The sequence below is a fragment of the Tursiops truncatus genome, chromosome 9 (genome assembly GCF_011762595.2).
Source record: "Tursiops truncatus isolate mTurTru1 chromosome 9, mTurTru1.mat.Y, whole genome shotgun sequence".
Classification (NCBI taxonomy): domain Eukaryota; kingdom Metazoa; phylum Chordata; class Mammalia; order Artiodactyla; family Delphinidae; genus Tursiops; species Tursiops truncatus.
The window spans coordinates 99,594,615-99,609,413 of NC_047042.1; the positions used below are offsets into that span (position 1 = coordinate 99,594,615).

General features: G+C 43.9%; 2 protein-coding genes across 2 annotated transcripts in view; one reads left to right on the forward strand and one right to left on the reverse strand.

Annotated features, from left to right (window-relative positions):
* Nucleotides 1–579: 579 nt before the first annotated feature.
* On the forward strand, nucleotides 580–978 carry LOC101334988 (diphthamide biosynthesis protein 3-like). Its single transcript, XM_073810116.1, has one exon. It carries the CDS (start codon nucleotides 580–582, stop codon nucleotides 976–978), a length of 399 nt encoding a protein of 132 aa, XP_073666217.1.
* Nucleotides 979–3,678: 2,700 nt separating this feature from the next.
* Nucleotides 3,679–14,799, reverse strand: part of RHEB (Ras homolog, mTORC1 binding) — a 46,999-nt gene continuing 35,878 nt past the window's right edge. The window contains exons 4-8 of the mRNA XM_019930319.3: nucleotides 11,608–11,690; nucleotides 10,891–10,947; nucleotides 10,731–10,778; nucleotides 9,888–9,969; nucleotides 3,679–4,195 (exon numbers count right to left, since the gene is read on the reverse strand). Coding sequence (XP_019785878.1) covers nucleotides 4,103–4,195; nucleotides 9,888–9,969; nucleotides 10,731–10,778; nucleotides 10,891–10,947; nucleotides 11,608–11,690 — 363 coding nt within the window. The 3' untranslated portion in view covers nucleotides 3,679–4,102. The remainder of the gene's footprint in view (nucleotides 4,196–9,887; nucleotides 9,970–10,730; nucleotides 10,779–10,890; nucleotides 10,948–11,607; nucleotides 11,691–14,799) is intronic.

Here is a 14,799-nt window from a genome sequence, read left to right on the forward strand (position 1 = left end):
GGCATGATAAACTTCAGATGCCTATGAGACATCTAAGAGAAGACAAGCCTGGAGCCCAGAGGTCAGGGTGCGAGAAAGGAATTTTGGTCTTCAGGAAACATGGCAGTGAGAGCTATGTGACAGGATGAAATCAAGGAAGGGGAGAAGGAAAAATGGCCCATCGAGAGGTTAATGGAGGAGGCAACAGCCAAGGAGGCCAAGGCAGCAACAGTGAGCTGGGAGGAAGACCAGAAGGCGGAAAGAGACCTTCAGAGAGAAGTCACCAACTGCGTGCAATGCTGGAGGGTCAGGACAGAGGCCAGGAAATACCTACTGGACGTGGTGACAAGGTGATGAGCAATTCAGGCGAGAGCACCGTCAGTGACACGGCGGGGAGACACGGCGCTCTAGAGGGCAGGGAGTGAACAATTTAGTTTTAGCAAAATTCCATCACATTAATCTGAATTTGTCCTGTGATTTTACACTTTGTATTATGAGCTGCAAGACAGCCTTGGATATGCGCCGAGTTTTGTATTCGCACCTACTGTGCTTCAGTGAATCCAAGGCTGCATTGTATGTCCCACTAAGAAAAATGCTAAAATGGCGGAGGCGACAAGACCTCTCCTGGCCCCAGTGACGATGGCAGCGTTTCATGAGGTGGAGATCAAGGACTTCCAATATGACGAGGTCTCGGAGATGTACTTCTACCCCTGCCCGTGTGGGGATAACTTCTGCGTCACCAAGGAACATACGGAGAATGGGGAAGATGGGGCAACGCGCCCCAGCTGCTCTCTCATTATAAAAGCGATCTATGACAAAGATCGGTTTACATGTGACGGGACAGTCCCAGCCCCTCCCCCCAACGAAGAACTAGTTAAATGCCGAAGACTCAGGACTCCAGAGCCTCAACTTTGGGGAAGGAGCCAAGTTGGGAAAATCAAACGCCACGTCACCGGCTTCTTCACGGGGACAATCCTTGTGCAGTTTGCTATTTGTTAGTGCGGATTCTTTCCGTCGGCTGCCAGGTTCACCTCCAGCTGAAGAAGCAAGTCCACCACATGACATACCTGAATTTTGTGCTTAGAACTTTGAATTGTTCTTTTTCATAGTTTTTTTTTAAGAAGGATATTTATTTATTTATTTATTTTTGGCTGCGTTGGGTCTTCGTTGCTGCGCACGGGCTTCTCATCGTGGTGGCTTCTCTTGTTGTGGAGCATGGGCTCTAGGCCCGCGGCCTTCAGTAGCTGTGGCACGTGTACTCAGTAGTTGTGGTGCACGGGCTTAGCTGCTCTGCAGCATGTGGGATCTTCCCGGACCAGGGATTGAACACGTCTGCCCTGCATTGGCTGGCGGATTCTTAACCACTGTGCCGCCAGGGAAGTTCCGGAAGTGTTCTTAATTTTCCATCCGAACTTAAAAGAAAAATTCAAATCAGAAAAAAAAGAAAAAAAAGAAAATGCTAAAATGTAAGGAAAGGTCTTAGGAGTGATGAAATACACTATTAAATAACGACATTTAAGTCAAACCTGGCAGTTCTAAGAATTTCTTCAGAAGGCTCAGATAACACATCATTAGATTCGCTGACACAGTGAATGTGGCTAATGACTGTCGCTGACACCTCTCAGGCAGTTTCCTCACTGTAAATAGGGCAGCACCTGCTTCACAGGGTGGACGTGAAGCAAACCAGAAGAGGTACTGCTGACCGCCTTCCACCACCACCTCCAGGTCACGTGCTCCCCACCACTGGAGAGCACCCCTCAGCAACATCACTCTCGGAACACATCACAAGCTCAGCCCATCAGATAATCCAATCAACCATCTTGTGGATGGGTCACCGCACTGGGAAGCAGGACTCCCTGCCCTGTGCTATTCAAGGGGCAAGGTCAGACGTAAGTTCTACAGGGTGCAGAGTTCTGTTGTGTTCACGGCACTTAGAACGGTGTGTAGCACACAGCAGGTGCTCAGAAAACATCTGAACGAACAGCTGAGCCACACCACGTAAAGAGATCCACGTCACCTCCAAACAGGGCAGCTAGGCCTAGAGGACATTTCGTGAGAGTCAAACTGTAGTTGCAAGAACAGGCTGCCCCAAGATTCCATTTACACAGAAATAACTTATCGGATGTAAAATGTTGCCTGGATGAACTGAATGCAGATTTAATGTGGTTCCATCCAGTGAGTACTGACACATATTAGGCCTAAGAATAAACCCTGTTAGTAAGTAATGATACTACCTTGCTAAAACTTATTTGTATTTAAAAAGTATTTGGTGGAGGTCTTTTTCATCCTGGCTCAAATTGCATCCTTGAATGATAAGACACAAACTATAAAGATTCAAAATAATGGTGCATTCTTTTTTAAAAAATTAATTAATTGTTGGCCATGTTGGGCCTTCGTTGCTGCACACAGGCTTTCTCTAGTTGCAGCAACCAGGGGCTACTCTTGGTTGCAGTGTTCTGGCTTCTCATTGCGGTGGCTTCTCTTGTTGCGGAGCACGGGCTCTAGGCGCACGGACTTCAGTAGTCGTGGGCACGCAGGCTCAGCAGTTGTGGCTTGCGGGCTCTAGAGCGCAGGCTCAGTATTGTGGCGCGCGGGCTTCGGTGCTCCGCGGCATGTGGGATCTTCCTGGACCAGAGCTCGAACCGGTGTCCCCTGCATTGGCAGGTGGATTCTCAAACCACCGTGCCACCAGGGAAGTCCATAATGGCATATTCTAAAAACATAATTTTTCATTAAAAAATCAGTTACAGGGCTTCCCTGGTGGCGCAGTGGTTGAGAATCTGCCTGCCGATGCAGAGGATGTGGGTTCGTGTCCCGGTCCGGGGAGATCCCACATGCCGCAGAGCGGCTGGGCCCTGTGAGCCATGGCCGCTGAGCCTGTGCGTCCGGAACCTGTGCTCCGCAACGGGAGAGGCCACAACAGTGAGAGGCCCGCGTACGGCAAAAAAAAAAAAAAAAAAAAAGATCAGTTACAAAGCAATATTCTATTTTATCCATAGACTCAGTAACATTTCCCTAAACGTTAGAAATGGCTGTGAAATTCTAACTGGGAAGGAACATCATTTAAAAAATTTCACTCAACTTGAACTCTCAGAGTCGAGGTGATGGCCACCAGGCAATTGAAATCCTCGACTCTCCCTCAAAGCTGCTCTTGGCAGAACGGGAGGTAGGCAGTCTGGGTCTGAGGGAGGTTCATGAAGCCCTGACACAGAACACTTACCAGGCAATCTTCCCCATCCTTTAAACTCCTGGAGGTTTTGGGATAGTGACAGGCCAATCTATTTTCTAAGTCAGATCCTGTCTGCCGTGGACACCAAGCTAAGTAAAAGGAGAGACAGTAAGTGTATCTTTAGGTCCCCTTTTCTTCAAGTAGCTAAGAGACAAGCAAGAGGGTGGCCGGAAGGCTCTAAGTAAGCCTGCAGCCCTACCTGCATGAAACATTCCAACCAAGGTGGGGAGAACAGTTATTATTGGGGAACAACTCCCCTCACAGAGCCCCCCAAGGTCACTCGGCTTTAGTCAACAGGAATGCCCCCCCCCCCAGTTCGGGCACTCTACCCCAAGTGCCCACAGCCGCCTGGTGGGCCACATGCTCCACTGGCTCCTGGAATCCAAGCTGGCGCCTCCTCGGAGGCAGGGAAGGAAGCCCTCAGGAGGACAGGTTTCCTTCTTTAGAAGCCACACTGAGGAGCACAATGATTAGGCTTTGCAGCTATTTTATTTACAAGTATACACTTAACACAACGAAATAAACACTGACATATTGAAGCCTAGTTAATAGTAGTGTAACAATATGTATCATTTGGATGATTACATTATTTTAAACAACAAACTACACTGAAAAATTAATGCAATAAAATTCTTGGTCATAATATTATTAAGAAATACAATATATAAATTGAAAATATGATTGCTCAAAATTTGAAAATGGAAGTGAACTCATTTGGACCGAGTCAGAGTTTAACATAATCTGAAAGGAAGGGTTGGGAGAGAAGCTCTGACCCAAATGAAATCTTTCAGGTTAACAGAAGAGAAATGAAGCAGAGTTTATCTTAAAGGAAAATGGGCAGGTTGCCTCCTCAGGCAGGCCAGGTTCCCAGTGCCCTCAGGTTCTGCAGTAGAATCACATCACCAAGCAGGAGGACTTTCCTTGTGAGGCGGCCCCGTCAATTTTCTCTGCCTCCAAAATTATCCTTCTAAAAACATCAACAGCAGTCTGAAACCAGAGAGAAAACCGATGACAATGTTAGCGTTAACAGCGGAGCCACGAGGAACACTGATGCTGCTGGCGGGACTGGAAAAGGCCCACGGCCTGCCCTGCACGTGGAGGTCCAGGTGTGGAGGCCAACGAGGCGGCCCCGGGCCGCAGGAGCCTGGGATTCCTCCCTCCCCTCCCCCCACGTGGTGACTGCGGACCACCAGAACTAACCTCAAATCACACTTCTGAGCCCTGCTTTCATCAGTCACAGGAAGCCCCGCCTGCTCCGCCTCCTGTGGCGCCTGTGGAGCTCCAGGATGGAGTATCCCCTGCTGGCTCACCCGCCTCGCCCGCCCCGCGGGCGCTCTGGGACTACAGCAGGGCAGGGGCTCTTTCGCCTGGCCTGGCACCCCACCCCCTGCCTGTCACACCCTTTCCCCTCCCACTTCCTAAAAACTCTCAGCTGTGGCTCTTAGGCCGTGAGATGACACCTGTGCCCTCCGAGCCTGCTTCCTCTAGGCCACCTAGAGCCCCGAGTCACCCCCGGCCTCACCCCCCTCCTCCGGGGCAGCGGCTCCACCTCCGCCACCACTCGCGCCACACTGGCCTTGCACACCCCCCGGGGACCTCCTCTCCCTCCCGACTGCACCTCTCAGCCCCAGGGACCAGCCCTTCACAAGGAGGAGCCACTATCATTTAGGGCAGGAAATCCTCACTTAGGCCGAACGTCAGTCCCTGTCCTTTAAATGCGGTCATTGTGATCATCCAAAAATGCTCCTGTTTTCAAAAACCTCGCAGGGCAGCACCCAGATCTTGTCATCACCAAGCAGCCGCCCCCCCTCCAGCCCCCATCTTCCTTCTCTCGCCTCCCCGGCCAGCGCAGACGTCCCCAGGGCAGTCACCGGCCTCCTACTCCCTTCCCTGCCACCTGTCTGCCTGCTCGCTGCCTGCGCCACACAGCGGACACAGCCCATGGACACACCTCCAGGACCCTGAACCCAAAGGGGACCCCTGCTGCCCCAGCAGCCCAACCACATTTCTCTGGTCCAGCCAGCCCCCAGGATGAAGGGGTCATGCCTCTTCCTTCCACTGGGATCGCTAAACCTCTTCCCTGCTCTCACCCTCGGCTGATGACTGGGTTCTACGTTTCACTGGGAAAACAGAAGCAGCATTCATAAGCGAACTCTCCATGCTCCATCCACCAATGACCATGCCCTTGAATCTGGGCTCATCTACTCTGGTTCCCTCTTTCCTGCTGGCACAAAGGAGGCACCCCTAAGTGAGCCCAAGCCAGCCCCAGGCCCACCTCTCCTGTCTAATCAAGGCCACTGACTTCAGCAAGCACCCTCCTTTCTGCATTACCAATTCCCCTCCTTTCCCACGACTATGCAGGCAAGTTGTTATTTATTTCATCCTAAAAAAAGCGCACAGGGCTTCCCTTGTGGCGCAGTGGTTTAGAATCCACCTGCCAATGCAGGGGACACGGGTTTGAGCCCTGGTCAGGGAGATCCCACATGCCACGGAGCAACTAAGCCCACGTGCCACAACTACTGAGCCTGCGCTCTAGAGCACGCGAGCCACAACTACTGAGCATGCATGCTGCAACTACTGAAGCCCGCATGCCTAGAGCCTGTGCTCTGCAACAAGAGAAGCCACCGCAATGAGAAGCCCGCGCACTGCAACCAAGAGTAGTCCCCGCTCATCACAACTAGAGAAAGCCCGTGCACAGCAACGAAGACCCAACGCAGCCAAAAAAAAAAAGCACAGAAAAATGTGTGGAAAGATGCATGCCAAGCTCTTACAAAAAAAATAGAGCGTGCCTGGAATCTGGCTTTCTAGATAAATCTTAGCATTCTCCTTGATTACCTGTGTGATCTGACTGACAAAATGCATTCTCTTCCATCAAATTGCTGAAATACAATTTGTGAAGGCCTCCACAGAAAATAAGCCAGAACTGCAAACACATCCCATAGTTCAGTAATAGTCAAAGTGCAGTAATTCTCACTGACTTGATAATTTTTACCACTGTGCACTTTGTAATCAACAAATCTGACTGAACTCCACTGAGGACAGTTTATTTTAAAATACTGGATTTTTGCTAAGTAATACAAAGCTACATTTGAAAATTTATCAATAAAAAATTTGAGCGGTTCACAAAGATTGGTCTCTGATCACGTGACTATTGACGTGGATGTCTCTTTACTACACAAATTCTCTCTCTTCCTACTACATAGACCAAGAGTAGTAAGCACTCTAGTATATATGTGGATTAGAATCAATCACACCTCTTAACATAAGGGATTAGAATTACTTGGTTTCTCCCCACCCGATGGGGAGAAACTCCCTAGGCTTAGGATCCAACTGTCTTCAGCACACTCAACAACAAGGCGAGCAGTGTCACAAGAGCCACAACCGAGGGCTGAGGAGTGTCTAGACAACTGGTCAGGACTGCTGCTTTCCAAGGATATGCATATCATCACTGTATTCACCTAACTTGGGTACAAGAATCTTTCTGCCTTTAAGGATTATTTCACGTCGAGTAAGGTATTTGTTGATCTGATGGAGGTGCTAAAGTAACCGAGACAACAGTGAGTTGGGTCATCTGATCTTCTAGCTTGTCTGGGATGTTTGAGGTCACTGTACTGCACCCTCGCCTTCTTTTAGAGTTTTGGTTAATATCAGATAAATCGACTAAATTTATCAAAACTTTAAAAGAAGTACAGCAGTTGGAATTTTTTCATTTTAACTTTAAGCCTTGAGAACAATTTCATCTTTTATATGGGTACTGAAAAGGCAGTATCCTACCTTCTAAAGGAAACTAAAAGGTTAAAAAGTAAATCTATCCAGAACCATATTAAAAATCTTAAGCTACGGTAAAGTATAACATAAACTAGACAGAGAAAAGGCCTGCATCCTCTGACCAAAAAGTAGTTTAATAACATACCCTAAGCATACCATTATAGGTCACTCTCAAAAGATAAATTAACCTGAGGCAACACGCCTTACTAAGCAATCCCTCTTAATGACATTCGAGGTAGGGTCCATAAGGTGTCTACACCTTTGAGGATGCTGGAAGGAATAACAAAGCAACGGCCAGAAACGCACAGAACAGTAACACAATGCACAGGGGCTACGTGAACCTACATGAATAGTGAGACTGGTGATGATGCCTACATAATTATAAAGTCAAACAGAATAATTGTTTTAGGATCCTCAGATTTTCACCGAAGAGAAACACAACGGAGCGAAGTTAGCAAAAGCAGAACCAAAGATAGCTTAGGGCCATTCAACGTCACTCCTCCACGTCAAAAAAAATTTTAAATTGAGATAGTTGTCACATAGCATGTATTAGTTCTAGGTGTACAACATAATGACGATGTATGTATATACTGTGAAATGATCACCACGATAAGGCTGGTCACACATAGTTACAAACTTTTCTTTCTTATGATGAGAACTTTTAAGATCTACCCTTAGCGGTTTTCAAGTATACAATATTGTTAACCATAGTCGCCATGCTATACATCACATCCTCAGGACTTCTTTATTATGTAACTGGAAGTTTGTACCTTCTGACCACCTTCCAATTTTTATTATGCAAATTTTTAAGCATACAGAAAAATGGGGACAATTGTATAGTAAGCACTGAGCCCTGCTATCTGAGTTCAACAAATGCTAACATCTTTGCTATATCTGCTTGCTCTCCTTCTGTCCATCCCCCGCATCTATCCCATCTGAAACTAAGCTGCAGACATTATGAAACTTGGCCCCTACATACTATGGTTTGCATTTTCCAAGAATAAGGATATTCTCTTCATAATCCCAACACCATCATTACACCTAAGACAATTAACACCATTTCCCTAATATATCTAAAACGTAATCAAATCTCCCCAATTGACCCAAAATGTCTTTTACACGAGGGATTTAGAACCAGATTCCATTTAAGGTTCACATACAGACTTTTTAATACAGAACGGTCTCTCTCTCTCCCTCAGGAACACTCTAATCTCTATTACACTTTGGTTATGCCCTCTCTTCCCATCCATCAGAAAAGCATGGTGGAGAGGAGAGAGGACTAAATTTGGGTTAAATTTAAAATTTAGTCCAAGTTCTTATACCATATGAAATATAGACCTTAGAAAAGTTATTTACCTCTCTGGATCTTAAAACGCCTCACTTCTAAAATGAGACAGTTCAACTGGATGATCTTAAGGACAGATCAGACACCCAATAAATGTCTGATTTAATTCAATTAAGCAGTACAGGTATCTCTTACTATCTCAGCTCTTCTTATCTGAATTCTCACTCTCTGCACTAAATGGATGCAGATAAATCTCTTGCTCTCTGGAACTCGGGAATCAATTGTACAGATTTAACTTCCCTCACCTGCGGACACAGGGACAAACAGATTTGCCTATCAAGGGATACCTGGGTTGACCGAGCACCTAGTAGATATAAAACCACTGTGCCGGACATTATGGAGAAAATGAAGGCCAGTGATACGGCCTTGAATCTCAGAATGAATTAAAGGGGATAAGACAGAAGAAGCTACTATTAATTTTAGCTGGACGTATCATGCAGGGGTCCAGGAGAAAGTGGAATTTAAGTAGAGCCCTGAGGACTGGAGTCTTAGTGGTGAAAGGTGGCGGAGCTGGGGAAGAACAGCTGACTGTCCTCAACCACATCAAGCCACCCACCCTCGCTGAACTATAGTTTCCTCACAGAAATGAAAGCCAATTAAGCTTATTGGAAGATCAAACAAGAGCACATGTTGAAAATACTTTAAGTATGTAGTTAATTAGAGAAAGGATATTTCAAGTCAGAGAAGAATGAGAGTAAAGGGGAGGCATCTGGAAGTACCCCTTGTATTTAATTAAGTGGGAGGAATTTGGTGCGACTGAAAAGTACAGGGATACAGTGAAAGAAGGAACCGGAAAAGTTCGAATCACACACTGCACTCAACATCATGCTTAGGGCCTTGGGGTTTGCTCTACAGACGACGGGCAACCCATTGGCAGTTTTAGTTGAGGGTGACATCATCTGATTTGTAGCTTCAGAAGGTGAATGGCAGCAAACAGAAATACACTGGTGAGAACTCATGGAAGCAAGAGACAAGCTTGGACGTTCTTGGTCTAAATTAATGCCACGGAGGAAAAGGGAAAAGGAGAGACGGGAAGCCTTCTGAAATAGAAGTGACATCCTTCCTCGGATATGCCTTTTAAAGGAACATCTGCAGGGCTGAAATTGGGAAAAATGTTTGTAAAATGGTTCTTAACAGTTTCTGTGTTAAAACAACACATGCATCTAACTCAGTTCCACCCAACAGAAAAAGGGGGGAGGTAAGGGTACAAAATTATTGCCAAAGTGATGAGATCATTCTTGTTTCTTTTCTATGCCTGGATTTATTTCTGTACCAGTCTTTAGTATGAAACAAAAATAAGACTATATGTTCTCAAAGGAAGTATTGCCTTTACTATTAATTTCTATTTATCCTACAAATATTCTAGGTCCCATTTTAAGTAGAATACTGACTGAATTAAAACATCAATAGTATCGTCCTAAAGCAACCCAAAGATGGGTATTAGAAATGGTGGAAGGATGAAGACTGAACAGGAGTGATGAAGATGGTGGTGAGATGCTGACTGAGAGGAACATACGCCCATGAATGATGGGATGCAGGGCAAAATGAAGTTTAAAAAACACGTACCTGATTTTCTTTAGCAGAAGATTCCAAAAAAGCTGCGTTCCAAGATTCTGCTAACGCTTTCCCTTCTTCATAACTGATCACCCTAATGGAAAAAGAAAATTCTAATTAAAGTACTTTGCTCTTTATTATACAAAACATCTATAATTGATTTATGAGACAGGCTCCACTTTAATCAGTTTTTTTCCTTATGAAGCAGAAGCATGCTCAGCTCAACATTCTCATCCAGTACGTAATGCAGAGAAGCATTTCTGTTACCCCTGAGCTGGGGAACAGAGCAGACATTGCCTTATGGGGTGGCTACCCCTGCTCCAGCAAGTTCTTACAGTTCGGAGAACAGGACGCCAACACTCCAGCATCTGCAACAATTGATTATTTTGAAGCGAGCTCGGCTATAAGCACCCAAAGATGGTGCAATCCTGAAAGGGCCCTCCGTGCAGTCCTGCAGGCGTTAATTCAGCCAGTGAGCCTCTTCCTCTAGGCGTCAGGCTCCTCCCCTGTTCACTGCTCTAATCCTAAGCCCGGTACTCAAAAAACTATTTGTTGAATAAATGACTGCTACCATTGTCTTTTTAGAGTCTGCTTTATGCAAAAACGTAAAAGAATCTAAAGATAATTTTCTACAGTGTTTGCGCTTTTTAAGAGGAAACATTTTCCAAGACAGGTTGAGATTTTTACTGCAGTTTTGCTTCTGTGATGCACAGTCACTACCACATTTCTGAACACAGAAACACAGATATGCTACAGCTAAAAATATTCTTGCTATAAGAATAATTAAAAATGAAACTTCAGTGACTAAATCGTCTTAGACTTGACTTTATAAATCAGTATTTAGAAGCTACATACCTTTCCATATGTAGGTCTTTCTTATTCCCAACCAACATAATAGGTATCCTATTAATACAAGGGAAAAAAAAGCCAAAGTACCCTAGTCAGTGCCCGATTTGATTGTTCAGAAGATACTATTATGAGTATCTAACAAAAGAGATAAACTATTACTACTTACTGTACTTTCCCCACCATATCCAACAGTTTGCCATGGATAACTTTGATCACTTCAAAGCTATAAAACAAAAAGCATAAAATCAGACATCCATTTTAGTGGTGATGTTTTAAAACGTTTGTTATGTAATATTTATAGTGGGAAGAATGGAAAATGTCATAGACTCACCATTTTAATATAAAGTAAACCGAACACAAGGAATTCCTTTATTTTTTCCTACCACTTTTTCACATGTGCGTGTACTCAACACTCAGCAGCCCTTACTGAGAATATTCAAAGTGGAACAGGTGAGATATTTAAATGGCAAAGTCTACAACTGGGCTGATTTAATCTCTGAATAAACATTTGCGGAATGTTGCTTAGCGAGAGGGCCCTAGCAATCAGCCCATGCTCCACACTAATACGGTGAAAACACACAAAAAGTAAATCAATTAATGCATTTCCCATTGCAATCAGCAGAAAAGCTCAGATCATGTTCAGTCACTATCTAGCTAGGCAGCCTGAGGTAAGAAATAACAGAGTTTTTTTACTCCATCAGTGTAAGAGAACACCTAATGGGATAATTTTTTTGCCCTTAACAACCTGTTTGCTCCACAAGACAACCACTAAAAACCATTAAAGTCTAGTTGTTACTACTGCCAATTCCAGCATAATCTCTTAGAAGGATTAATGCCATCTAAGCACAGCAAATAAACTCAAGCAAGCAGAAGTGGGCCTTACCTTTTGATTGATGTAACAGAATACACAAGAATATAACCATTAATATCTATGGAGTATGTCTGAGGAAAGATGGAATATTCATCCTGTGAAAGAAAAAATAATTACATTTGAGTAGCGTAACAAGCAATCTCACATATCACATACATGGTCAAAGAAATCAAAGTGAACAAAAAATGGATTAATCCGTTATTCTAGAGACATAGCCTACACACTCAAGATTTACTTAGGACTGGTTTGGGGGCAATAATATGCTTTAAGCCAATATTGAAAAATGACCCAGGCTATTCTAAGACCTTTTCTTCTCCCTCCCTCCCTTTCTCTCTTTCTTTTTGCCATGCAGAATGCAGGATCCTAATTCCCCAACCAGGGATCGAACCCATGTCCCCTGCATTGGGAGCGCAGAGTCCTAACCACTGGACCACCAGGGAAGCCCCTACTCTAAGACTTCTGAGGGACAGCTAATGTCTGCTGCAGTTCCTGGGAGAAGAAGATGGAAGGAATGAAAAGACTGGTTCCGTGACCTTGTATCAAGGGAAAAGCACCACCACCTCTCCTTTATGGGCCTCAAAGTCCAGAGTCTCTTAGGCCTCTCAGTAAATTCACAAGTGCTACTAGTTTATTCCATAAATGTGTATTTTCACCTATTTTCTGCACGTGAGTCACAGTGGCCTGAGCCCAATGTGCCAGTCATTAGTGGGTTGCTACCAGCACTTGAAAAAGAGGAAGAGAGAAGAGAAACAAAACACTAGACTCAGGCAGTATATTCAGACTTGTTAGGATCAGATGAGCTGCATACTGAGCAACTTCAGGAATCAGAAAGAAAGGTACACGTTATGAAACAGCCTGTTACTACCAGCTTTACAATGCTTTAAGAAAAACCCTGCTGCTTTAGACACAGAATTATCAAAGACTACAAGAGTGTTTAATGTCAATGCAGCACTCAAGAGTGCCACTGTATGGTACAAACATTTCCTTCTCAGTTGAAATATACTTGTTAATATACCACACATCCCAGGCACTATTATAGAAAAATCACGCAAGCCACCCTTATATCAAGTAACTGTCTCTGTTAACTCTGCAATTCCATAGCGTGATTATGATGATGACCCTGAGTCACTGCCCTATGTTAAAGTGTCTTAAAAAAAAATAAAGAAAAGTTTTACTATCAACTCTGATATTATAGTCATTAATCACAATAGCATTTCAACATCACAGAGCTTACTACATATGCAAAATAAAACCTTCTTTGATTTCATTAATAGTACAACTTTCATTAAGTTGAATTCACTTTAGTGTTGATGTTGAAAAACAAGTTGTTAATGGAATGAGAGATCTTTTGACCCAGATTAAAAAAAAGTTTCAAATGATTTTAGTCACCAGCTCAGGTACAGCAGACCCAAAGTACAAATTACCTTTTTCCTGAAGTGAAGATGTGGGAAAAAAGAAAAGGATAATCATATTCAAGAAGTACAGTGTAAAAAATATAAAGTATAACAGAGGAAAAAGACCCTCAGCTTTAAAGCAACCAAAAAGGACAAAATTCCTAGTAATAAGCCTAAGAAAATAAAAGTATACGACCCATCTGAAGAAAATCTTAAAATACGCCCAAGAGATAAGAGTTAAATCAGCGGAAGAGTGTGCCATGGTCTTCAGCAAGAATATGTAGAATCAGAAGGGTATCCACTAATCAATCCTCAATTAATACACAAATGTAACATAATCCTGATAAAAAGTATACTTCCAGAGAAAGAAGAGCAACTGCAGAGGCAGGTGGGTGGAAACCATAAAGCTACGGTAATTAGAATAGTGCAATACTAGCTCATGAATGGAGCAGACAGGGAAATCTACAAAGACCCAAACAGTCATGGGAAGTAGGTATATGATAATACTGGCATTTCAAACCAGTAAGGATAAAAAGTAACCCTCAACAAAATGTACCGGGAACAAATGCAGAGCCATCTGGGGGGAAATGGCTAAGTTGGATCTCTACCTCAAACCTTAGCAAAAATGTATTCCAGAGGAATAAAAGATCTGAAGATGAAAACTGAAACTAGGTACATAGTGGATGGGAGAATTTTAAAAAACCAGTATTGGTTAAAAAGAGATTAATAAATTCAACCACATGAAAATGAAGACGTTCTTTATGGCTGAAAACCTCCCAAACAAAAAACATAAACAAAAGACGGACTGAAAATAAAACAGAACCCTGCAGCTAATTTTCTTTTTTTAAGGTATATCTATTTATTTTTTTAGCTGTGTCAGGTCTTAGTTGCGGCACATGGGATCTTTCGTCGTGGTGCGCAGGCTTCTCTCTAGTTGTGGCGTGTGGGTTTTCTCTCTCTAGTTGTGGTGCGCGGGTTCTGTAGTTTGCAGCATGCGGGCTCTCTAGTTGAGGCACGTGGGCTCAGTAGTTGCGGCGTGCAGGCTTAGCTGCCTCGCAGATGTGGGATCTTAGTTCCCCGACCAGGGATTGAACCCACGTCCCCTGCATTGGAAGGTGGATTCTTTACCACTGGAACGTCAGGGAAGTTCCGTAGCTAATTTTTTAGTGCTAATTTTCTTCACACATTAAGTGATCTTTCAACTTAACAAGCAAAGACCATCCTCCCAATAGACAAGGGCGAAGTACATGAATAGACAGGATAATGTGAAGAAAGGAAATACAATACAAATGCCCTCAAACACAGGAAAATATGATCAAATTCCTTCATAAGAAGAAAAACACGACACTGAGATACTATTTTTTCACCCAGCAGATTGGCAAATATCAAAAAATGTGGTAACCCGTCGTGTTGGCGAGGGTGTAGGGAAACAGGCACGCCTATTCACTGCTGCCAAGAATGTGACCCTATGGTCCAGCAATCCCACACCCAGGACATTTTCTTACATACATACCATCCTTCTAAAGTAACACAAGATACTGGCTGTGGCACTGCTGGTGGTGGCATGACTGGAAACAACCTAACTGCTGATCAATAGTTAAATTACGATGTATCCAAACAATGGGACATTATGCAGCCATGGGGGGAAGAAAAGAGCCCGTATACACTGATACGGAATAATTTCCAAGATGGAGATATAGAGACATGCTACTTTTTGTGTAGAAAAGAAAAAAATAGTTTAAAACTATATTTGCATGTTCACGTATAAAACAGCTTGGAAGCATTTACTAGAAACTGATAATGGGTTACT